Source organism: Microchirus variegatus (genome assembly GCF_963457635.1).
Source record: "Microchirus variegatus genome assembly, chromosome: 22".
Classification (NCBI taxonomy): Eukaryota; Metazoa; Chordata; class Actinopteri; order Pleuronectiformes; family Soleidae; genus Microchirus; species Microchirus variegatus.
In genome coordinates, this window is record NC_139823.1 from 19919877 (window position 1) to 19947267 (window position 27391).

The following is a 27391-nucleotide window of genomic DNA, read 5'->3' on the forward strand; positions in this document are numbered from 1 at the left end:
GTTTGGTCTGATCTGGTCTGGTCTGGTTTGGTCTGGTCTGATTTGGTTTGGTCTGATCTGGTCTGGTCTGGTATGGTCTGATTTGGTTTGGTCTGATCTGGTCTGGTCTGATTTGGTCTTGTCTGGTCTGGTTGGGTTTGGTCTTGTTTGGTCTGGTCTGGTCTGGTCTGATTTGGTCTGGTCTGATTTGGTCTTGTCTGGTCTTGTCTGGTCTGGTTGGGTTTGGTCTGGTCTGTGGAACACTTCAACCAACCTGATCCAAACTGAACCGTTCCACTTCACTAGAACCCGGACTAAACAGCCACAAACTGAGCAGAGAAAAAGACGTTCCTCCGTTGACGTTGTCGTCCTCCATCGATCCAGAACTTCACCGTTCCAAACTGGACTGAACTGAACCATGACGGAAACACAGCTAAAGATAATGGGGGGGGGGGTCTGTGTCTCTCTGCACCCTTTGTCTAAAGAAGGCACTATTATCACTATTATCACTATTATGGGTTCTTCACCGTCCTCGTATTTTTACTGTCCTCATGACGAGACACAAGGATCCTGGTCCTGGTCCTGGTCCTGGTCCTGGTCCTGGTCCACGTCCATGTCCCGCCTCTTATCAAGAGTCTCGGGGCTCAGCGTTCCCGTCACTAGAGGTAGAGGTAACTGACCCAGTAGACGATGTTAAAGAGGAAGAAGGAGGTGGGAAAGAAAACCCGGGAGTAAGAATCCAGCTCGCTGATGTTGACGTGGATGCGTCCTCTCCTCCAGCCTCCTTCTTTACACTCGTCGTAGCAGCAGAAGAAGCTCTTGCAGTCTTTGCCGTCCAAACACTCGTCCAGGCAGTGGTCGTCGTAGTCGTGCCAGAACAGCGAGTTGCTCGTGGGCATCATGGTGCGAGGGTTCCGACCCGAGCTGAAGCTGGTGTACGCCTGAAGAGACAGGAAGACAGGAAGTGTTAGCGCTCAGCGACGTTCTGTCCACGCGGAGACGGGAGTGCGTCCACGCTCTCACCATCCTCTGAGTCTTTGGAGGAGGTCTGCGCAGGCTGTAGGAGTAATAGTTGAGCATGGCGTACTCGATCATGGCGGCGAAGACGAACAGGAAGCAGACGGTGACGAACAGATCCATGGCCGTGACGTAGGACACTCTGGGCAGAGAGTTCCTGGCTACTGTGCTCAGGGTGGTCATGGTCAACACTGTGGTGATACCTGCACGACAGAGAGGGGGAGGAGCCTCAGAAGAAGAGCATTTCACCACCATGAGATGGTGTTTTCTTAACGTTTGTAAACCACTCACTCTCCCACACCAAAGTCACTCACTCTCCCACACCAAAGTCACTCACTCTCCCACACCAAAGTCACTCACTCTCTCACACCAAAGTCACTCACTCTGCCACACCAAAGTCACTCACTCTCCCACACTAAAGTCACTTACTCTCTCACACCAAAGTCACTCACTCTCCCACACCAAAGTCACTCACTCTCCCACATCAAAGTCACTCACTCTCCCACACCAAAGTCACTCACTCTCCCACACCAAAGTCCCTCACTCTCCCACACCAAAGTCACTCACTCTCCCACACCAAAGTCCCTCACTCTCCCACACCAAAGTCACTCACTCTCCCACATCAAAGTCACTCACTCTCTCACACCAAAGTCACTCACTCTCCCACACCAAAGTCACTCACTCTCCTTCACCAAAGTCACTCACTCTCCCACACCAAAGTCCCTCACTCTCCCACACCAAAGTCACTCACTCTCCCACACCAAAGTCACTCACTCTCTCACACCAAAGTCACTCACTCTGCCACACCAAAGTCACTCACTCTCCCACACCAAAGTCCCTCACTCTCCCACACCAAAGTCCCTCACTCTCCCACACCAAAGTCACTCACTCTCCCACACCAAAGTCACTCACTCTCTCACACCAAAGTCACTCACTCTGCCACACCAAAGTCACTCACTCTCCCACACTAAAGTCACTTACTCTCTCACACCAAAGTCACTCACTCTCCCACACCAAAGTCACTTACTCTCTCACACCAAAGTCACTCACTCTCCCACACCAAAGTCACTCACTCTCCCACACCAAAGTCACTCACTCTCCCACACCAAAGTCCCTCACTCTCCCACACCAAAGTCACTCACTCTCCCACACCAAAGTCCCTCACTCTCCCACACCAAAGTCACTCACTCTCCCACACCAAAGTCACTCACTCTCTCACACCAAAGTCACTCACTCTGCCACACCAAAGTCACTCACTCTCCCACACCAAAGTCACTCACTCTCCCACACCAAAGTCCATAGAGAAGTTTGTTTTCTTGAGCCACAAAAACCTTCTGAACTATCACCTGCTGTCTGTCCCTCAGTGAGAGACAAAGACAAGGACAGAGGACGGACACGAGCAGAGGTGAGAGTCTGTGATTGACCTCTGACCTCTGACAACAGGAAACATCAGCTCTGACACTGAAGACACAGAGACACACAGGACAGGAGGACGATGTCCTTTGTCCTGCAGAGACGACTGTGGACAGAAGCTGTGACATCATCACCAGGTTATTTTTACTTTGCTTTTGTTATACGTTTGAAAAACAGACGTCGTCTCCTTATCGTCTCCTTATCGTCTCCTTATCGTCTCCTTATCGTCTCCTGTCTCCTCCTCACACTCATGATCTTCACTGATGCTGCAGGAGAACCTGAGCTTTGTCTCCATTCTGTCACTTACAGCAGCAGCTACTAAGTCTAGTCTGGTTTGGTTTGGTTTGGCTTGGTCTGGTTTGGTCTGGTTTGATTTGGTCTGAGTGAATAGTTGCGACGAATTTCACAAACTTCGGTTTGACTGTGCCTCGGCCCAAGAGGAACAAAAAAATCTTCTTGGGACCGTGATGTCGACTCAACAGGAAGTCGGCCATTTTGAATTTGGCGTATTGCGTAACTGAGCGAACTCGTCTGAGGGCGTTTATCGTAGCTAGGCGAACAACACCGTCAATTTGGACCCATCCGAGATCAAAGGTGAATTAAATGGTTCGCAGATTTAAAAGGGGGCGTGGCCACAACAGGAAATTTGGGCGAATTTCAACTGTTTGCCATGAAACAGGAAGTAGGTCTTTCCAGACAGGAAGTGCTCTGTAACTTCAAATTGGATTGACCACAAAACTTCACGTGTGAGTCCAGAGTTTACCCAGCCTGAAAGTTCTGCAAAATGGCTCAGTAGCGCCCCCCCAGTGTGGAACACGGTGGGACAAAGTAGAAACTAAGTTGCACCAAATTTCACCAAACTTGGTGGACACGTGTCTGAGCTCAAGACGAAGAAAAAAGTCTATCAGGACCACGACCTCAACGCAACAGGAAGTCGGCCATTTTGAATTTGGTGTCTAATTTGGCAGCCGATAATCATTTCAACATAAAAGGGCCCCATAAAGTCTAGGGCCGGCCCTGTACGACATTACTGTAGATCTGTGATGGATCAGAGGGAAAATTCACAGTAAATTTCCAGAAATGTTCCAAATTGGAAACTTTCCACTGGAGTGAATGTCACATGACCCTGGACGACAAAGAGGTCAAAGGTCAACGTCTGAGACCTTTTCATTTGTCGTGGAGCCGAGAATCTGATCTGAGATCTGATCTGAGATCTGATCTGAGATCTGATCTGAGATCTGATCTGACATCTGATCTGAGATCTGATCTGACATCTGATCTGAGATCTGATCTGCCTCACGTCATCATGGCAACGCCGAGTAAAAACACTGGACACATTTAAAGGGTCGTTCACCTGCTTTTTACTGCTTTAATGTAATGAAGACGAAGAGGAGGAGGAGAACGAGGAGGAGGAGAACGAGAACGAGGAGGAGGAGAACGAGGAGGAGAACGAGGAGGAGAACGAGGGAAAAGTCTAGACGAGAACCAGACCAGCGGAGGCGTCTCAAAATAGACGAGAGCAACTGGTCTCCATGGAAACCAGAGGAGAAAACAGAGGCATGAAAGGAGACGAGGATGAAAGAGAGAGAGAAAAGAGGTGTGTGTGTGTGTGTGTGTGTGTGTGTGTGTGTGTGTGTGTGTGTGTGTGTGTGTGTGTGTGTGTGTGTGTGTGTGTGTGTGTGTGTGTGTGTGTGTGTCCTCCGTGGACACAAACGTCTCTGACTTCTTCTCTGTTTGAAAAGGGTTAAAACTCCGTTCACTCGTTCACCCTCTTTAATATTTTTATTTCAAATCAATCATCTGTTCAAATCTGACTAAAATAATGACTGAACTGAGAACTGAATACAAACAAGAATTAATCAAATTAGAACTCATTCAAATTATTTCTGCATTTTTAATCGTTTAATCGTTTGTAATCGTTATGTTGATTAAAAATACAAAACATTTAACCTCTAAATTCTTCTTATTAACTAGAACTTTAAAAACATCTGATTGGAGTTTTTCTAATGTTTGTTTTCCTTTTATACGACAAAAACTTCTATTGTAATTGTTGCAAACTGCAGTGATTTGTTGTGCGACGTCGTTTATCGACATCGTGGAACAATCAGGAGTTCGTCTGTGATTCTCTGACCTTTAATGACGCTTCATTACTCTGTCGTTAAGAGACGAGTGTGGACTGATTCACGTCTGCAGAGACGCTGTAATCACGTCCAACACTAACCCCGCTGTTCTAATGTCTTTATTATCGCTTAGGTTAACACGCGACGCGTGTTAAGACACTCATGACGTGTGTTTACGTGCCGCGACACCGGAGTCCAGGCACCGTTTAGCTCCGTTAGCTGCATTAGCTCCTTTCAGCGCCGTTAGCGTTAGCCTACAGTGGAACTGGAGCGGTCTGTTTATTAAAGGAAAAGAGCAGCGCTAACAAATAACGTAGGTAATAACGTTAGCGTACCTGTGTGCTGCGTATATGTGCCTCTGTTTTTAAAGTTTAGCGTGACTCATTTTAACAATCCGTAGTCACGTAAACATGGCGTCACACGCGTCTTTTTCCGGTCAGTCGTCACGGAAACGCGATGTGCGCTAACGTGCGTTAACGTTGATGCTGTTAAACGCCGTTAACGTCTGACAGCACTGGTCTTTATAGAGGAAAATATACTAAAATTAAAAAAAAAATCTGTTTAGAATGAAATCATTAGTAAATACGGCGACATTAAGACAAAGAACTGTTGGACTTCCTGGGATTTATTTTATTTTTGTATTTTTGAAATTGGCGGCAAATCAGGATAATGTTTAAAAAACGTTTCGAAATCAAGCAAAATATGTTGTTAACAAATTTAAGAAAAATTGGTGGAAACGTCGCAACAGGACGTCGGCCATTTTGAATTTGTAAACGGACAAACTCGTCTGGGTGCGATAATCATACCGATTTTTAAAAAGGGGCGTGGCAACCATCAGAATTTTGATCAAATGTCACGGAACAGGAATTGACGTGTAACTTTGTACATTCACCGATCTGCTCAAAAGTGAGTCCAGGGCATAGCACCACCTGCTGGTCATTGGCACTGATGATTTGAGTTCATCTCAGTTTTCTTCCACTGAGTGAAATATAATCTGAAGTGATGGTGGAGGTTTGAAGCTGCTCAGCTCCGACCTTCGATTCTCGCTAACAACATTAGCACAAAAGCCTTTTCAATGATCGCAAAAATCCTTGAGCACAAACTGAGTGCAGTTCAGTTAAAGAGGTCTCGCTCTTTAAAAACACACATTTACAGCAGCGCGATCACGTCTCAGTCACCAGGAGGCGCCGCCGCTCGACTGTGTCGCCGACAATCTGAAATTGATTTGTGAAACGACGTCGTCGTCGTGGTTTTATCGCGTCTTTCATCGCTGAGAGAAAACAAGAGGAAGATAAAATATAATGATGTGATTATTGTAACGATTCAGCTGTAACACGTTCACAACTAATCCTCACTGTGGGAGTTAACTCAAGACAGACTTCAGGTTTGACTGGAGCGTGAAGACACATGATCACGTCTTTATCTTCACTGGAAACCACTCACTCTCCCACACCAAAGTCCACAGAGAAAACCAGTGATTTTAGCTCACAGGGACACAGGAGCTGCTGGTCCTCTGCTGCCTCGTGTGGAAACTTTGTGTCACTGAGTTAAGTCTAAATTTAATATTTTCTAAGCCGAATTTTACAGAATAATTAATTGTAGGTTAGTGATGGAGGCAGCAGTGGATCAACAACTCCTGTGTGATGTTTTCTCTATGGGCTTTGGTGTGTGAGAATGAGTGACTTTGGTGTGTGAGCGTGAGTGGCTTTGGTGTGGGAGAGTGAGTGACTTTGGTGTGTGAGAGTAAGTGACTTTGGTGTGGGAGAGTGAGTGACTTTGGTGTGTGAGTGAGTGACTTTGGTGTGGAAGAGTGAGTGACTTTGGTGTGGGAAAGTGAGTGACTTTGGTGTGGGAGAGTGACTTTGGTGTGAGAGAGTGAGTGACTTTGGTGTGTGAGAGTAAGTGACTGGTGTGGGAGATTGAGTGACTTTGGTGTGGGAGAGTGAGTGACTTTGGTGTGGGAGAGTGAGTGACTTTGGTGTGTGAGAGTGAGTGACTTTGGTGTGAGAGAGTGAGTGACTTTGGTGTGGGAGAGTGAGTGACTTTGGTGTGTGAGAGTGAGTGACTTTGGTGTGGGAGAGTGATTGACTTTGGTGTTAGAGAGTGAGTGACTTTGGTGTGAGTGAGTGTGTGACTTCGGTGTGGGAGAGTGAGTGACTTTGGTGTGGGAGAGTGAGTGACTTTGGTGTGGGAGAGTGAGTGACTTTGGTGTGTGAGAGTGAGTGACTTTGGTGTGGGAGAGTGAGTGACTTTGGTGTGGCAGAGTGAGTGACTTTGGTGTGTGAGAGTGAGTGACTTTGGTGTGAGAGAGTGAGTGACTTTGGTGTGAGAGAGTGAGTGACTTTGGTGTGAGAGAGTGAGTGACTTTGGTGTGGGAGAGTGAGTGGTTTACAAACCTCAGTTTCTCACTGAGATAAAGACATGATCATGTTCTTAAAAACATCACAGAGCTGATTTAGTAGATTTTGTTAGAATGAGACTTTTCTCAGCATCATTAGTCAAAGTCTTCTGTCACGGAGGCAGAAAACTTTAAAAATATTCCAGATATAATTTTAATGAATATGCAGTAAAAACTGATTTATTCATACAGTCAAATTAATTCACTTCTTTTTATTTGTTTGATTTTTCAGCACATTTCTGCTGCTCCTTCAAACAAACTCTAAATATAAAATGTCATGATGTCCAACTGTCACAGTTAGACTGTCAAATGTCTCAAAAAAGGCTTTTATTATGAAAAGCTTTCATTGAAGACATCATGAGGAAAAACAAACCCAGCTCACGTTTGAAGCATTAAACCCAAACCTGTTCCTCTCTTTCTTTCTCTCTGTGGTGAATGAACTTCAGTTTGACTTCTTTATCGCCGTGGCGATGACCTTGTGTCATATTATTGGCTGACTGACAAACTGATGAAGGACAGTGAGGACGCGACCGAATTAAAGTCCTGCACACGTACGTCCAAGTGACAGTGAACGGAGAGACAATGTCTTTGTCTCTTCAACGTCTGGACTGTAACAAGGATGTCCATTCATGTCCACTCATGTCCACTCATGTCCATTCATGTTCACTCATGTCCATTCATGTCCACCCACTCATGTCCATTCATGTCCACTCATGTCCACTCATGTCCATTCATGTCCACTCATGTCCATCACCTACCTACCTACTTACTTACTTACCTACTTACTTACCTACCTACTTACTTACCTACTTACTTACTTACCTACTTACTTACTTACCTACTTACTTACTTACCTACTTACTTACTTACCTACTTACCTACCTACTTACTTACCTACTTACCTACCTACTTACTTACTTACCTACTTACTTACCTACTTACTTACCTACTTACCCACCTACTTACTTACTTACCTACTTACTTACTTACCTACTTACCTACTTACTTACTTACCTACTTACTTACCTACTTACCTACCTACTTACTTACTTACCTACTTACTTACCTACTTACTTACCTACTTACTTACCTACTTACTTACTTACCTACTTACTTACTTACCTACCTACTTACTTACCTACCTACTTACTTACCTACCTACTTACTTACCTACCTACTTACTTACCTACTTACTTACCTACTTACCTACTTACATACTTACCTACTTACTTACTTACCTACTTACCTACCAATTTACTTACTTACCTACCTACCTACTTACTTACTTACCTACCTACTTACTTACTTACTTACCTACCTACTTATTTACTTACCTACCTACTTACTTACTTACTTACCTACTTACTTACCTACCTACTTACTTACCTACCTACTTACTTACTTACCTACCTACTTACTTACCTACCTACTTATCTACCTACCAGTGAGTGACAGATAGGGGGTGCTGTAGGACAGCAACAGTGAGTGACAGATAGGGGGTGCTGTAGGACAGTAACAGTGAGTGACAGGTAGGGGGCGATGTGGTGCTGTTGTCTCACTCACCCAGGGCGGTCCTGGCCGGCGTGGCGTCGCTCTTGATCCAGAAGGAGACCCAGGACAGAACCACGGTGAGGATACAGGGGATGTAGGTCTGGATGGTGAAGTAACCCATTCTTCTGCTCAGGTCAAAGTACACCGTCATCAACACGTAGTCACCTGACCACAGAGGGGGAGGGGCTTCAGATTACACCTGCTGGGATTAGAACTTAAGTATCTGTAGTAAAATTAACCTTTTTAAAGAAAAACCCACTGTATTTGTAAACCAATAAGAGATTTTGCATTTGAATTTTGAATTTCAGGAACCGTAACGTAAAGAGTTTAAATCCACATCTGCACGATGATCTCAGCAGATCATCCAGCGTCTCTGACTCTGATTAATAAGGAGTTTCTGTGCAGCAGAAGGACCAAATAAAAGTGTGTCACCATCATTTAAAAACCACTTAAAAACCACTTCAGAGTCAGATAACCCGGTGAAACGTGAGCTGAATGGTGAAGCTGGTGAACGAGAGGAAGACGCTGTGATTGTGTCCTCGCTGCCGCTGCCTAGCAGCAGCCGCTCGCTAACGCTAACCTTGACAATTCTCTGTGAGTCACACAAACATGACTTTAAACGCCAGGAGAACGTCTTTATATAATATTATATAACACATATATATATAATATAATAATAATCTTCAGCCTCTCACGAGCAAAAAGAATCACAGAAACATCCTGAAGTTCTGTCGCTCAGATAAATTCACTCTCACATCTGTAACGTCTGTCACATCACTTCCTGTTTTAGAGCAAATGGTCAAAATTCAAATGGTTGCTGTGGCCACGCCCCCTTTTCTTTGTGCGAGACCTTTAGGTAACTTTTCATCTTTGATGTGTTCAGTACAGTTTTAAGAGTTTTTTATGTTTGTACGATTCACGCGCTCCAGCGAGATCGCTCGTTTTTTGCAAAATCGTCGAAATGGATTCGCAAATTCAAAATGGCCGACTTCCTGTTGAGGTGAGGTCATGGTACTGATAGAGTTTTTTGTTCGTCTTGGTCTGAGACGTGTTTCCAACAAGTTTGGTGAAGATTGGTGAAACTTGGTTTTGGCTTTGTGCTACAACAGTAACGTGATTGAGCGTCGCGCGCTGATCTGTTAGCATCTGTAGCGTTAGCTGTTTGTGTTTTTGACTTTTCATTTCAAGAATATTTGATAATTTCTTTCATTCTTATTGTTAAAAATGTTTACTAATACATGAAGAAATGGTTTGAAGTGATGGTCAGTGTTGTTCAGTGATGGTCAGTTTTGTTCAGTGTTTGTGAAACGATCACAGAACAGAAGCCTGGAGTGTCTGAGATTCCACTGAATTGATAACGAGGGTGGATTTGCTGCCGGCGCCCCCCGGTGGCTGCGGCCGCAGGATCCGTCCACTCTGTTATCTCATTAAAACAGAAGCTCGAGTGTTTGTGAAGAAGGGAAGAAAAAGACGGAGAGAGGGAATCAGCGGCGCTCTCCAAGTTTGTCATGATGTAAATTAATGATTTGGTATTTTTAGCCCGGAATCTAATCATCATGTGTGTGGAGAGGAGGAAGAGGAGGAGGACGAAGAGGAGGAGGAGGCGGGGGGAGGGGGAGGAGGAGGAGGAGGAGGAGGAAGAGCTAATACATGAGGAACGTCTCATTTTCCTCAACAGCGTGAGGTAGATGTGTGTTTGTGAATGTGATCACTAACGTGAACATGATTGATAACAAACAGGGTTGATCTTGAACGTGATTGATCACAGACGTGAACGTGAACGATCGTGAACGATCACAAACGTGAACGATCATAGACGTGAACGATCACAGAAGTGAACGTGAACGATCACAGACGTGAACGATCACGAGCATGAACGATCACAAACGTAAACGATCACAAACGTGAACGATCATAGACGTGAATGATCACAGAAGTGAACATGAACGATCACGAGCATGAACGATCACAAACAAAAGGAAAGAATTACACACATAAAGAAGTAGAAAGTTCCATCAATGATGCAAAGAATTCAAAGTTAAAATATGCTTTAAATGGACGCTAAGTTTGAAGCTAATGTCGCAGACCTCAACCTGTGGGGATTAAACGCTGCGACGTCTCCTCTCATTTCCACTGAGCTCCTTTAATAAGTGGACGCCGCTCGCTGTTAAACATCCCATAATCACACCGAGTACTCGAGTGTATTCCTGGAATATTCATGAACGCAGAGCAGAGCTCTCAGAACGCTGAGTCATCACAGACAAACGTCTCTGTGTGACCACGGTTAACCAACCAGCTTGACCTCTGACCTGGACGTGAAAGCTCCGCCTCCTCTTACCTGCGGTGGTGGTGAGGACGTCCGTGGTGTTCCTGAGGCCCATGAAGTCAAACTGGTATAACCTCCAGTATTTCTGGTCTGACGTCTCCACAGAGTTTCTCTTCCACTTGTAAATAATCTCGTCTCTCGGGTAACCATCTGAAAATCATCCAGATTAAAGACAGATGAGATTAACGCAGCATATGCACGATTTAATCAGGATTTAATCAAAAACAGTCAAAAAATAAAACTAAAAAGACAAAAAAATTAAAAAGTATCTCGGACTGACTTGAAATTCACCATCATAATAGTCGGCATCGCCCTGAACAAGGATCTGTTGAAAATATTTGCAAATCTTCTAAGGAATAATTTATATGAATTTTTTTTAAATTAGGAAATGATCCATTTGCCCTGATGCACTTTGACAGTGAGCTGAGTTTCTTCAAAAAAACAAAAAGTATCTCGGAATGACTTGAAATTCACCATCATAATAGTCGACATCGCCCTGAACAAGGATCTGTTGAAAATATTTGCAAACCTATTAAGGAATAATTTTCATGAATTTTTGAAATGCAGGAAATGATCCATTTAACCCTGATGCACTTTGACAGTGAGCTGACTTTCTTCAAAAAAACAAAAAGTATCTCGGAATGACTTGAAATTTACCATCATAATAGTCGGCATCGCCCTGACGGAGGATCCGTTAAAAAATTTTGCAAATCTCTTAAGGAATAATTTTGATGAATTTTTGAAATGCAGGAAATGATCCATTTAACCCTGATGCACTTTGACAGTGAGCTGACTTTCTTCAAAAAAACAAAAAGTATCTCGGAATGACTTGAAATTTACCATCATAATAGTCGGCATCGCCCTGAACAAGGATCTGTTGAAAATATTTGCAAATCTTTTAAGGAATAATTTTCATGAATTTTTGAAATTCTGAAAATATTCATTTGCCCTGATGCACTTTGACAGTGAGCTGAGTTTCTTCACAAAAACAAAAAGTATCTCGGAATTACTTGAAATTTACCATCATAATAGTCGGCATCGCCCTGAACAAGGATCTGTTGAAAATATTTGCAAATCTCTTAAGGAATAATTTTAATGAATTTTTGAATTTCTTGAAATGATCCATTTGCCCTGATGCACTTTGACAGTGAGCTGAGTTTAATCTCAAAAACAAAAAGTATCTCGGAATGACTTGAAATTCACCATCATAATAGTCGGCATCACCCTGAACAAGGATCTGTTGAAAATATTTGCAAACCTCTTAAGGAATAATTTTCATGAATTTTTGAAAATCAGGAAATGATCCATTTGCCCTGATGCACTTTGACAGTGAGCTGACTTTCTTCAAAAAAACAAAAAGTATTTCAGAATGACTCGAAATTCACCATCATAATAGTCGGCATCGCCCTGAACAAGGATCTGTTGAAAATATTGGCAAAACTCATAAGGAATAATTTTAGTGAATTTTTGAAATTAAGGAAATGATCCATTTGCCCTGATGTAAAAAATATTAAACACATTTGCGTTGTACCTAATGAGGTTGCACAGGGTTTGTATTAATTTATCCTTTACGTTCCTTATCATTACCATAATTGAAAAATCTTCTTCAGCGCCCTCTATAGGAATACATACTTCCTACGGGCACTGCACTGGTAATAACAAATTAAAGGTACATGTTGTAGTATTTCTGGGGCTACATTAGCAAACATCAACTTTACTGTCCATAAAAGGACATCTGTGTGTATAATGATTATTATGGGGTTATTTTGGTGGAAAAAGCCGTGTCTCATAAGCAGACGAGCAGTTTTGTGTTGTAATAATCAGCCTCTCCTCTAGATGTCACCAGAGATGACTTACTTCCCTTTTAAGACATGTGGAGATACTTCCGGGTCAGGTGATGTCACTTCCTGTTACTTAATATTTCCTGGTCACTGAGGTCACTTCCTGTTTTCCACCTGAGAGTTCACAGAAACACACCTGGACTAAATCTGCTCTGAACCTGGTCTGAACCTGAACTAAACTCACAACCTGAGTGTTTCACCGGTCAGTGGTGAGTTCTTTTCTTTTCGTTAGCATTTGTATGTTAGCCCATTAGCTTTTTGTTTGTTAGCATTTTCTGTTAGCATGTTGGCACTGACTTGTTTAAATAGATGTAACAATGTTTACAGTGTTGTTTATTCATAGATAAATGATTAATTGATGGATTTATTGGTTGATTTGGTTGGTTACAATAATGAATGTTGAATAATATGAACACAAACAGATTTAATTTAAAGGCTTGATTCATTTTACCCTGTGATCTTTTATAGGTCAGCTTTGTTTTAAAGGAGTGTTTTTGATGGAGAACCAGAACCAGAACCAGAACCTGAACCAGGACCAGTATCAGGATCAGGATCAGGTCTTCACCAGACTGTGGTAGGACTTTAAATTCTTGAACTTTGCAACTAAAAACTACAAACAAAATGAGCTGAAACAAAAATACGATTCAAAAGTGATTTTTAATAAGATCATAAATGAATCGGGTACATTTGTGTTGTTCATACACAGATGGAGTCATTTTTTATTTATTTATTTTTAAATGGAGAGAAAAGAGCGACAGCGTTAATGAGCAGGTGTTCGTTCGTTTGTGGGAAAAAAAACAAATGATGTAAATGTCCTGATTGTGGAGACTGTGTTTGACCAGGAAGAGGAAATAACTGCTGTGATGTTTCACACTCACACTTTCACCGTTGTCATAGCTACAAGTGTCTGTCACACCACGTTTGTTCTTCACATGAAAACAGCTGCAAACGTAACGTCAAGTAACACAGAAGTAGGATTAGCTGTCAGGCCTACAGTCTCCCCCTACAGTCGGGAAAAGGTATTGTTTGTCGTCAAAAATTTTAATTTAAAAGTTAGTGTTTTTAGGTGACATATATTATATATACACATATATATGTATATAATAAATACATATATTTTTAATAATTAAAACAAGTCTCTGGGATTTTCCGGCCTCTTAAATTTGAATATTTTCAGTTTCCAGAGAAACGTCCTCATGTATCATCTGTGTAGAAACTGACAAATAAACCTGCACACAGTTTATTTTATAACATTTAAATCATAACAGGAACTGCAACTGTTCACTGAATACTTCATTAGTACACGTCTTTAATTCATCCAAACAAGTGTCTGTGGTTTTTCAGATTCTTAAATCTGAAGATTTTCTAGTTTTTTTACCTCCATAAAACAAAAACATCATCATCATCATTTCCATTTTCTGACATTTTGTGAACCAAAGTAATGGATTCTTCTGGATAATAATCACTTGTTTTTCCATATATTTATATTTATATTTATATTTTCCTGTCAGACTTTAACTTTTCACTCATTTGCTTCATTGGTTCAATCAAAGCTGTGTTTTCTGCTGCTTCATCGTCTGTCTTTGGCTTTAAAGCCTTTTCCTGGCAGGTTTGTGTGTGTGTGTGTGTGTGAACATTTGTTATTTATTTTCTGTGTGTGCGTGTGTGTGTGTGTGTGTGCGGCCAAAACTCACAGCTGGAGAAGACGAGAGGACACGAGTGTTCGTCCATCGGGAAATTATGGAGCTGCAGCTGGCATTCTGCATTGATGGTCATCCTGCACACACACACACACACACACACACACACAGAGAGAGAAACACTTAGACAATTACATTCAAGGCAGTCAAAAAGCTCCGGATCCTTCATTTCACGGTCCATGAAGCACACGGTGTGTTCATCTTTGCTTATATCACGTTGTGCACTTCTGCTTCTTCTTCTTCTTTTTCTTCTTCTTCTTCTGCTTCTTCTTCTTCTTCTTCTTCTTCTTCTTCTTCTTCTGGCCTCAGAGCAGATGTTTCACCTTTCCGATATCGTGTTTTCCAACATGAGTGAACAAAAGATTCACTCTAACACTGAAAGTGATTTATTTCCATCGAATGACCTTTCGTGGCCTGCCTGCAGTACCACCGTGGCCCACCAGGGGACCCACACGCTCTGGAGCGATTGTTAACGTCGTCCTGAAAATGTGTCTTCACCTGCAGTACCGCTGATGGACACGGGGGGGAGACAGAGAGCAGGACTGTAGCTCCGCCCACGTCGTTAAAACCAAAATGGTGGAGACGTCGCTGCGCGAAAGTTTAATCACGCTGTTGTTGATCCACTGATGCCTCATCACTGAGTTCACATGTCTGGTTTTAATTTAGACTTGCCTCAGTGACACAAAGTGACCACACGAGGCAGCAGAGGACCAGCAGCTCCTGTGTCCCTGTGAGCTAAAACCACTGATTCTCTCTGTGGACTTTGGTGTGGGAGAGTGAGTGGTCACTCATCTAGTGGGAGGAGCCTCACACTAGATGAGACGATTTGGTCCAAAAATAAACATCTTTGAAGATTATGTTCAGGAAAAAAAACAAAAAAACCCCGCAAAGAACTCAAAATGACATCATTATGACGTTAGCATTGCCATGACCACGTCTTAAACTCAGTGAAACTTGCGAATTCCGTCATTTTCTTTCGCATTAGCCTGCGTTTGTATCTCTTAAGAAACTTGACAAAGATTTGGTCCAAAAAATAAAAATTTTCAAGACGAAAACAACAAAAATCTAAATTTAACATGAAAATTCTCTGTTTTAACAAAGTTAGCATTACTCGATTATCGTATTTTTTTTCTCTTCAAAGTAACTTATTCGTGAAAAATTCCATCATTTTCTCTCAGCGTTAGCCTGAATTTGTCAGGATTATCTCATGGTGGTAAAATGCTAATGATTGGGGACAGAGGCTCCGCCCACAAGATGAAAACGGACAGACGTTCGCCACGTTAGCGTCTTGCGCCTGCATAATGCTACGTTCCTCTGGGCTTAGAATAATCCACAATGTTTTTCTACTTAATGGTTACAGTCACTGTTCAGATTGAGGATTATGGCGGAGCGTCGTGTGACCTACGACCTCAGAACGCGTTTGCTAACTAGGCTCTGATGTTGCTAATGAGGTGAAATAGCGAGTCGTGTGTGTGTGTGTGTGTGTGTGTGTGTGTGTGTGTGTGTGTGTGTGTGTGTGTGTGTGTTCCGTCCTCACCTCAGAGTGTAGAGGATTTTCCCGTTGTTCCAGATCCTCAGCAGCTGATTGGGCGTCGTGATCCAGTGAGAATCTGCAGTTTTGGAATTCCTGAAGATTGTGTCGGGAAGCCAGATCAGACCGACCATGTTACTGTGGAGAGACGAGGACGGATTCTTCACATTCATCGTCAAACATTCATTAAGGACGAAGAAGAAGACGCGAGTAATGAGGAGGACGTTTGTCCTCACGTGTCCTCACGTGTCCTCACCTGTTGAGCGTGAGGATCTTCATGCTGCTGCTGTTGTAGCGCAGACGCGTGTCCACCCACGTCTGAGCGAAGATGATGTCAATCTGGTACTCCTGTGGACACAAGAGGACACTTCAGAGGACAGTCTCTGTTTGGACACTCTCTGTCCACTGACTCGTCTTGTGGACCTTCACATTTTAGTTCAGACACAATTAAACACAACAGTCTCGAGTGTCCCCTGAGACGACTCGAGGACAAATATAACTGAGCTAAGTATAGTGGACAAAAGCCACAGACGAGAGACAATGTCCAGAGAACTGGTCGTGGACGACGTTCTCCGACGTTAACGGTTTAATTAAGAAGACGATTATCTGGACTGAAGACGTTGAAGGACAAACAAAACTTCACAGAAGACGACAGAGCTGAGGATTAACCAGAGTTTGATCTCCTCTGTGTCCTCACTCTGTCCTCACTGTGTCCTCACTCTGTCCTCACTCTGTCCTCACTCTGTCCTCACAGTGGACGTCCATCATGGCCGCCTGAAGGTCACACATCAGCTGGAAAAGACGTAAACCAGAGCGCGGAGACGACGGTGAGAAGGTCAGAGATTCACGAAGAACCAAAACTGTCTGACATTTGAGATTCTGTCGTTCTGTTAATCCAAGTTTTTAAAATGATTTAGAGACACAGAAGATATTAGATTAGGATTATTATAGTTTACTTTGCTCTTTAATTCACTGCCTTCATCTTTATAAAGAGTCAAAAAACAAAGGAAACTGACGTTTGTAAACCACTCACTCTCCCACACCAAAGTCCACAGTGATTTTAGCATAACAGCACACAGGAGTTCACAGATCCTCCTTTACAATCCTTCATTTAGACTTAACTCAGTGACACAAAGTGACCACACGAGGCAGCAGAGGACCAGCAGCTCCTGTGTCCCTGTGAGCTAAAATCACTGGTTTTCTCTGTGGACTCTGGTGTGGGAGAGTGAGTGGTTTACAAACTTCAGTTTAACAGTGAAATAAAGACGTGATCATGTGACGTAGACGTCGTAGATTTATTCTAACTGTGTCAGTGCTTAAAAAAAAACCCCTGAACTGTCCTTTGAAGCACCAAAACACAGAGATGAGGCCTGACCTTCAGAATAAAAGACTTCCTGTTGTTACTGTCGACCTGCATGACCTTTACACAAACACACACACACACACACACACATTCTTGTACATGCTGCATACTGAGGACTGCGTTGCTGACAAAGTCAGGACCAGAATTGCCACTTATAAATCAACACAATTACAAATATCCACGTCATGAATGACATCTACAAAGAACTACTGGTTGCAGTACCATAAAATGTCTGCAAAATTTAAAAAAAAAATTGACCCAAAATTTTTGGTCCAAAATTTGACAAAAAAGTCATACTATACTATTTCGTCCAAAATTTGAAAAAAAAATGTTGGTCCAAAATTTGACAAAAAAGTCATACTATACTATGTCGTCCAAAATGTTTAAAAAAAATTTGACAAAAAAATGTTGGTCCAAAATTTGACAAAAACGTCATACTATACTATTTCGTCCAAAATGAAAAAAAAAATGTTGGTCCAAAATTTGACAAAAACGTCATAATATACTATGTCTGCAAAATTAGAAAAAATTTTGACAAAATAATTTTGGTCCAAAATTTCACAAAAACGTCATACTATACTATTCCGTCCAAAATGTTTAAAAAAAATTTGACAAAAATATTTTGGTCCAAAATTTGACAAAAACGTCATACTATACTATTTCGTCCAAAATTTGAAAAAAAAAATGTTGGTCCAAAATTTGACAAAAACGTCATACTATACTATTTCGTCCAAAATGAAAAAAAAAATGTTGGTCCAAAATTTGACAAAAACGTCATACTATACTATGTCTGCAAAATTCGAAAAAATTTTGACAAAATTTCACAAAAACGTCATACTATACTATTCTGTCCAAAATTTGAAAAAGAAAAAAAAAAAAAATGTTGGTCCAAAATTTGAAAAAAAAGTCATACTATACTGTCGTACAAAATTTGAAAAAAAATGTGACAAAAAAATGTTGGTCCAAAATTTGACAAAAACGTCATACTATACTATTTCGTCCAAAATGAAAAAAAAAAAAGTTTATCCAAAATTTGACAAATAAGTCATACTATACTATTTTGTCCAAAATTTGAAAAAAAGAATTTGACAAAAAAATTTTGGTCCAAAATTAGATTTTTTTTTTTTTTTTGACAAATTGAGTATAGCATGTTATAGCAACCTAAAGAAGTGATTTCAATGAAAACAAAGTGAGGACCGGCCAAAATGTCCCCACTCCGTAAAAATGACCTCACTTTGTTGGTTAAAAACCCTCACTGGTCCTCAGTATGCTGCAAGCACAAGAACACACACACACAGCAGTGAAATTAACTCACATTATTCCATGGTTCCCTCAAGAATCAGAGTCACAGAATGGAGGCATTTTATATATATATATATATATATATATATATATATATATATATATAAATATGTATACACACACATATATAATTATTTGATGAGAGTGAGAACAAACTGCTCTGACACTAAATTAACCTCTGGGTTTTTCCTTTTCCTTCTGTAGAAAATGACTGATGTTATCATGAAACTGGAAATAAACAACACGTTCTTCATCTTCATCTTCATCATCTTCTTCATCATCTTCATCATCATCATCTTCTTCATCATCATCATCTTCTTCTTCATCCTCATCATCATCATCTCCTTCATCCTCATCCTCATCATCATCATCCTCTTCTTCATCATCATCATCACATCATCTTCATCATCATCGTCTGTGAGTCACGACTTCACTTTCTCGTTTTTTCAGCTTCTAAAATGTGAATATTTTCTTGTTTCGATAAATCTGTGAAGAACTGAAATCGTTTGAAATCTTCACCTTCATCAGTTTGAGGTTTTCTGTGGTTTTTCCGTACAGAATTCGCTGAAGTACGACTTGAAAAACATCAGGATTAAAAGTTCTCAAAGGCATCAGTAATCGTGTGGGCACTAGGGGGCGACAAAGTCGTTCCAGTGTTTTACCCCCAAAAAAACCGAACACAGGAACTCAGTGATACAAAGATTATCAGATTAAAACCACATTGACTGGAATTGAGGATAATCCCGCCTTGTTGTCATCGTGCGCCCCCTGGTGGCCTCGTTAAAAATCGGATGTCGTTGTGACTAATTTCTTTAGCAGCAGTTTGTACCGATTTAAACGAACGGGAGAAGATTTGGTCGAAAAAAAATCTCCAAATGATCGACTTTACTGACGAATTTATGAATAATATTTAGATAAGAAGTATTTAATTCTGTGTTTGATGGAACTATAACGTCAGTGAACTGTGATCATATTTAAATACTTCCTCATCCTGAAATACTGACTTTATCATCTGTAATAATCTGAGCTGTGTTTAGTTCTACACTTCACTTTGGACACACACACACACACACACACACACACACACACACACACACACACACTCACACGCACACACATTAAATTTCCCTCTGATCAAACTCAGACTCAAAATACAATTATGTGAAATAATGTGGTTACATTTATCTGAATTAACTCAACATGTGACCTTTGACCTTCACTGCAATCACATCATCTTCACACGCACACACACACACACACGTGTCCACACGTGTCTACACACACACACACACACACACACACACACACACACACACACACACACACACACACACACACACACACACACACACACACACACACGTCCGTGTCTACACATATATTGGAATATTTCAGGACAGATATTTATTTAGCTTTTAACCTTTAGCAGCGTCACTGTGTGTGTGTGTGTGTGTGTGTGTGGAGACACGTGTGTGGACACGTGTGCGTGTGTGTGTGTGTGTGTGTGTGTGTGTCCTCGTCCTTCAGCATCAGAACCATCTTTATTTTCCTTCCACTCAGAATATTTCAGATTTAAAGTGAATTCATCAGCGTTTAAATCATCTCTGTGATCAGAGTTTAATCAGAGTCATGTGAAGACGATCTGAGGGATTAACGTGATTGAAGCTGGAGTTTGAGATTAAAAAGAAAATATTTGGTTTAAGGAGCTGAGAAATAACAGAGACGTGTTTTTATTCTGAAGAAAACACCTGAAGTGATTCTGTGGATTATTGAGTCTGAACATGGAGATGATGATGTTCACCAGTGTGGATCTGAAAGACCAGACCATGTCCTGTTGGTCCAGCTGATGTCCTCTCTGATGTCCTCTCAGATGTCCTCAGAGATGTCCTCTCAGATTTCCTCTGATGTCCACAGATGTCCTCTCAGATATCCTCAGAGATGTCCTCTCAGATGTCCTATGATGTCCACAGATGTCCTCTCTGATGTCCACAGATGTCCTCTCTGATGTCCACAGATGTCCTCTCTGATGTCCACAGATGTCCTCTCTGATGTCCACAGATGTCCTCTGATGTCCACACATGTCCTCTCAGATGTCCTCAGAGATGTCCTCTCAGATTTCCTCTGATGTCCACAGATGTCCTCTCTGATGTCCTCAGATGTCCACAGATGTCCTCTCTGATGTCCTCAGATGTCCACAGAGATGTCCTCTCAGATTTCCTCTGATGTCCACAGATGTCCTCTCTGATGTCCTCAGATGTCCACAGATGTCCTCTCTGATGTCCTCAGATGTCCACAGAGATGTCCTCTGATGTCCTCAGAGAAAATGTTTTTTTAAAGAAGACGAGCAGCAGATAAAGAGTAGTGACTGCAGTGATAATTCTCGTGCAGTCAAATCCCCGGAGGACGGAGAGGAGACGTCCTCTGACGTCTCGGTCCACTGAGCAGCGTCCATCGTCCTGACAGAGTGAAGCCAATCAGCTCGTCCTCAGAAGACAGATCACTGGACTGTCTCTGCAGGACAATCACAGCTCGTCCTCAACTGAGACCACGTTTGAACTCTCACTGTCACTGAGAAGCCAGATCCACTACAGACCGACTATGTGGAGTCTTTGTGGTCCAAAACCAGACATAAACTAGTTAATGTCTTCTGGACTGGAGACGGTCCTTGTCTTGTGGACTGGAGATGGTCCTTGTCCTACAGGAGACAAAGGGCTGAGTTATGAGGACTCCTCTGATCTGTGTTTGTGTTTTTGATGGTTTTCAATCTCCTCATTTCACAGAAGGACAAAGACATTCTCAGGAGTCAGATGAACATCTTCAGGTTCTTTGTCCTCAGGTGGACCTTGACCTCCTCGTGTCCTCAACCTCCTCATGTCTTCGACCTCCTCATGTCCTAGACCTCCTCATGTCTTCGACCTCCTCTTGTCCTCAACCTCCTCATGTCTTCGACCTCCAGACCTGGACCTGATGTCCACATGTAGACTCTGACTTTGAGGCTCAGGAGGTTCTTCAGATCTTCAGAACTCTCAAAGTCTGACAGATGCGTTAATTCTGCGTCTGTTGTCGTTTTCCTCTGAATAAACGTGAACACGAGCAGAGAGAAAAAGTGCTTTTACATCTGAGGAGATTTGATGTTGCTAAGCAACGACCTGGACTCTGGTCTGCATCAGATAAAGTCACTTCATTATCACGTCTGTAGCACTTAATATTTGTAAAGACCAGCGTTTGACAAAGAAGTGTGTGTGTGTGTGTGTGTGTGTGTGTGTGTGTGCGTGTGTGTGTGTGCGTGTGAGTGAGCGAGCATGAACACCACTTCATATAAAATGAGCGGCTGAATTCATTTTGTTTTCCTGCTCACGTCCAAAAATGCACGAGAGATCGCCCCCTTCTGTCTGGCAGCCGTCATCGCAGGATAAATAACCCCTCGTGTCATAATCCAGTTTGCGTTGCGTTAATCCACCGTCACACACTCGCAAATCAACGCATAACAGAAGATCGCGATGTTTTCCATCAAATCGTACGGAAAAGTCTGAGGAAAGAAATTGGTGAGATCGCCCCCTTCTGTCGAGCAGCCGTCATCGCAGAATAACGCCATACTTTCATAATCCAGGTTGTGTCCACAGGAAAAATGGCCTTAATCTCTAATCTAAGTGATGAAAATCACAATAAATCTATAAAAATAAATACAGATTAGTCTTTGAATGTTCATAATGGATGAATGAATGAATGAATGGATGAATGAATGGACCAATGAGAGGCTGAGGTCTCACCATGTCGATGGACGACACAGGACCGATGCTGTTCACGTAGATTCCCACGTCGATGATCGTCGGTTTGACTGCGAGAGAAAAAGAAGAAGAAGAAAAGTGAGTGAATGTTTCCTCTCACTCACTCACTCACTCACTCACTCACTCACTCACTCATTCACTCACTCACTCACTCGTTCACTCACTCACTCACTCACTCACTCACTCACTCACTCACTCGCAGTCGTTGCCATGGTGATAAATTTCCAGTCGTCGAGATCTTGTCTTTAAAGAAATCGTCTCAAAATGTCTGCTCTGGATTATTCATGTGTTTATATTCACTCAGTCACTGTAAACACAGGTGGTCAATGTGAGCAGGGGCGGAGCTAAGGGCTGTGGGGGCCACACAGACCAGGGGCCCAATTCATCCTCCTCTCTGTCCTTCTCTTTACTCCTCCTCCTCCTCTTCTCTCTTCCTCCTCTTCCTCCTCATCTCTGTCTCTAAATCAGTCTCTTGGTCCTGATTCATAATAAATGTCTCCTTCTGTCTGTTTGGCTCAACTGCTGTGACACACACACACACACACACACAGCGCTGACCTCACTCTCTCACACCAAAGTCACTCACTCTCTCACACCAAAGTCACTCACTCTCTCACACCAAAGTCACTCACTCTCTCACACCAAAGTCACTCACTCTCCCACACCAAAGTCACTCACTCTCTCACACCAAAGTCACTCACTCTCTCACACCAAAGTCACTCACTCTCACACACCAAAGTCACTCACTCTCTCACACCAAAGTCACTCACTCTCCCACACCAAAGTCACTCACTCTCCCACACCAAAGTCACTCACTCTCCCACACCAAAGTCACTCACTCTCTCACACCAAAGTCACTCACTCTCTCACACCAAAGTCACTCACTCTCCCACACCAAAGTCACTCACTCTCCCACACCAAAGTCACTCACTCTCTCACACCAAAGTCACTCACTCTCCCACACCAAAGTCCATAGAGTAAACCAGTGATTTTAACGTCACAGCACACAGGAGTTCAAGTGACCACACGAGGCAGCAGAGGACCAGCAGCTCCTGTGTCCCTGAGAGCAAAATCACTGGTTTTCTCTATGGACTTTGGTGTGGGAGAGTGAGTGGTTTACAGACGTCAGTTTCCTGTTGTTAAAGTCTGTCTAACAGTGAAATACAGTGAACATGTTCTTAAAGACTTAATCTGACGTAGATGTAGACACTCAAACACACATAGATGTGACCTTTAAATGTTAAATCTCTTCTTCTTTCTCTTCAGGACAAATTTACAGATTATAAAGATTTTCTCTTTGCTTTAATAAAAGCTTTCACTCGATATCAAGTGAAGAAATCACAAATGATTCAGCACTTAATTGATCGTCAGCGAGAGGAGGAAGTGACAGGCGACAGGAAACAGCTGCACACACACACGCACACACACTGATCTCACGCACATGTTTGTGGATGAAAAGCCAAATCAGAGCTGCAACATGGAGTCCTTACGCACACACACACACACACACTCTCTCTCACACACACACACACACACAAAGATGATCTACCTGAACTGTGTTAAAACAAAAGTCCGGTTGTCGTTTGTTTGCAGATCCTCAAACGGATCAGAGCTAATTAAGACAGATTTCTCCTGAGTTTAAATCTGATCCGCTCGACTTCTTTCTCCCGCTTTTATTTCATTTCCTGAAGGAAAAAGTTGAGGGATTTAAAATAAGGAAACTTTATTTTATTTTATGTTTTTACTTAGCATTATTAGCATGGTTATAATTCTGTTTTAATTCTGTGTACTTTATAAAACAAAAGGTTAGCAGTGAGTTAGCATTATTAGCATGGTTATAATTCTGTTTTAAGTCTGTGTACTTTATAAAACAAAAGTTTAGCCATGAGTTAGCATTATTAGCATGGTTATAATTCTGTTTTAAGTCCGTGTACTTTATAAAACAAAAGTTTAGCCATGAGTTAGCATTATTAGCATGGTTATAATTCTGTTTTAAGTCTGTGCATTTTATAAAACTAAGGTTTAGCCGTGAGTTAGCATTTTTAGCATGGTTTTAAGTCTATGTATTTTAAAACTAAGGTTTAGCAGTGAGTTAGCATTATTAGCATGGTTAGAATTCTGTTTTAAGTCCGTGTACTTTATAAAACAAAAGTTTAGCCATGAGTTAGCATTATTAGCATGGTTATAATTCTGTTTTAAGTCTGTGCATTTTATAAAACTAAGGTTTAGCAGTGAGTTAGCATTCTTAGCATCCTTACAAGTCTGTTTTAAGTCTGTGTATTTTATAAAAAGTAAGGTTTAGCAGTGAGTTAGCATTCTTAGCATGGTTATAATTCTGTTTTCAGTCTGCGTACTTTATAAAACTAAGGTTTAGCTGTGAGTTAGCATTATTAGCATTCATGTTTTCTTGTTTATATTCTATAAGACAGGTTTAGATGTCATTTCTTTATCACTATTTTCTCTACAGGACATCTGTGTGTGTGTGTGTGTGTGTGTGTGTGTGCGTGTCTGTGTGAGTGTGTGTGTGCGTGTGTGTGTGCGTGTGTGTGTGTGTGTGTGTGTGTGTGTGTCTCCACTTCAGCCTCCAAACCCTAAATATGCTGCACAGCTCTCACAGCACACAGAGCCTCACACTCTGCTCTGTCCTCCAATCCCTGGTGAGCTCTCACACACACACACACACACACACACACACACACACACACACACACACACACATACACACACACACACACACACAGGGATCACACTCAGAATCCCAAAACAAAGTGACACAATCAGGACACAAAGACATCTCATCTCCATGTAAGTGGAGCTGCTTGTTATCGTTTAAGGTGAAGCTTCACCACTGTTTAGGGAGGGGGCGGGGCGAGTGGAGGGGGCGGGGCTGGGGGAGGGACCAGTGACACCCACTTTATATGAAGATGAGCCTCACTGTTGATGACAGGAGATCACCATCATCATCATCATCACAGACTTTAACAGGAAACTGAAGTTTGTAAACCACTCACTCTCCCACACCAAAGTCACTCACTCTCTCACACCAAAGTCACTCACTCTCTCACACCAAAGTCACTCACTCTCCCACACCAAAGTCACTCACTCTCACACACCAAAGTCACTCACTCTCCCACACCAAAGTCACTCACTCTCCCACACCAAAGTCACTCACTCTCCCACACCAAAGTCACTCACTCTCCCACACCAAAGTCACTCACTCTCCCACACCAAAGTCACTCACTCTCTCACACCAAATTCACTCACTCTCACTTGTTGATCCACTGCTGCCTCCATCACTAACTTACAATGAGTTACTTTGTCAAATTCTGCTATTAAAATATTTACTTTAGACTTAACTCAGTGACACAAAGTGACCACACGAGGCAGCAGAGGACCAGCAGCTCCTGTGTCCCTGTGAGCTAAAATCACTGGTTTTCTCTATGGACTTTGGTGTGGGAGAGTGAGTGGTTTATAAACTTCAGTTTCCTCTTGGTAAACGATGCCATAGAACGAGATAATGTCGTAAACATCGTCTAAAGATCAGCACTTTAATGTCGTCCAATCACAGTTTCCATCATGTTTCAGTTCCTCATGCACTTTTATGTCCTCAACATGTTTGTGTTTTCAGAACGTGATGCTGTGATGATTCTACACAGGAAACAAAGAGACAACAACAACAACAACAACAACAACCCTGCTGCTGAAGCTGCAGGGATCAAACCTTCACTCTTTGATTACACGAGGAACTCCAGGAAGACTGGACCACTGATTACACCACAATCACTGAAGGTTCTGGACCACACACACACACACACACACACACACACACACACACACACACACACACACACACACACACACACACCCTCATTTAACACACACACACACACACACACACACACACACACCCTCATTTAACCCCCTCTGTTTCCCACATGTGGAGCTGGAGAGTGGGCGGGGCTTGTATTGACCTTTTCATGACACATCACAAACACTGACTCACCAGATAAAACCTGTACGTCCACTAACTCTCCCACACCAAAGTCACTCACTCTCACACACCAAAGTCACTCACTCTCACACACCAAAGTCACTCACTCTCCCACACCAAAGTCACTCACTCTCACACACCAAAGTCACTCACTCTCCCACACCAAAGTCACTCACTCTCACACCAAAGTCACTCACTCTCCCACACCAAAGTCACTCACTCTCACACCAAAGTCACTCACTCTCCCACACCAAAGTCACTCACTCTCCCACACCAAAGTCACTCACTCTCACACCAAAGTCACTCACTCTCCCACACCAAAGTCACTCACTCTCTCACACCAAAGTCACTCACTCTCTCACACCAAAGTCACTCACTCTCCCACACCAAAGTCACTCACTCTCCCACACCAAAGTCACTCACTCTCCCACACCAAAGTCACTCACTCTCCCACACCAAAGTCACTCACTCTCCCACACCAAAGTCCACAGAGAAAACCAGTGATTTTAGCTCACAGGGACACAGGAGCTGCTGGTCCTCTGCTGCCTCGTGTGGTCACTTTGTGTCACTGAGTTAAGTCTAAAGGAAATAATTTCAGATCTGAATTGACTAAAATGACTGATATGAGGTGAGTGATGTTCAGAGGACGAGTGATAATCTGTGATAATCTCAGATAATCCCTCACCTCCGATGTCGGGCCTCAGCGTTTTGTCGTACTCCTTCAGGAGGTTGTTGAGGATCAGTGTCGCCTCCTCCTGGTGAGACCTGGGCACCAGCGTGTGTTCCACGTCGTGCAGATCTTCATCGTCGCCGTAATCCAGCAGATCGGCACTGAGGTGGGCGGAGTCAAAGAGACGAGGGGAGGAGTCAGATTTACGAGAAGAATTTCACGAACGCGGGATTTTTCTTTTCTTTGGTCAAAACAGATTATTTTACTAAGAATTAACATTTGAACGTTTTTATGCTTCATTATCGACAAAATATTAACTCTTTATATTAAAATATATTTATTTATTTATATCATTATAGATTATAGTGACGTCACATTTTCTGTGTGTGTGTGTGTGTCTG

The 27391-nt window shown here is 42.3% G+C and overlaps 1 protein-coding gene across 1 annotated transcript; it reads right to left on the minus strand.

Annotated features, from left to right (window-relative positions):
- Positions 1 to 638: 638 nt before the first annotated feature.
- On the minus strand, positions 639 to 27063 carry LOC310942836 (gamma-aminobutyric acid receptor subunit gamma-3-like; the record flags this gene model as incomplete). Its single annotated transcript, XM_083908279.1, has 9 exons — positions 27006 to 27063; positions 22312 to 22379; positions 16133 to 16224; positions 15883 to 16014; positions 14340 to 14422; positions 10817 to 10954; positions 8491 to 8643; positions 995 to 1199; positions 639 to 903 (listed from the first exon to the last, which is right to left on the minus strand). Exons 2-9 carry the CDS (start codon positions 22312 to 22314, stop codon positions 639 to 641), a joined length of 1071 nt encoding a protein of 356 aa, XP_083764405.1. The 5' UTR covers positions 22315 to 22379; positions 27006 to 27063.
- Positions 27064 to 27391: the final 328 nt, after the last annotated feature.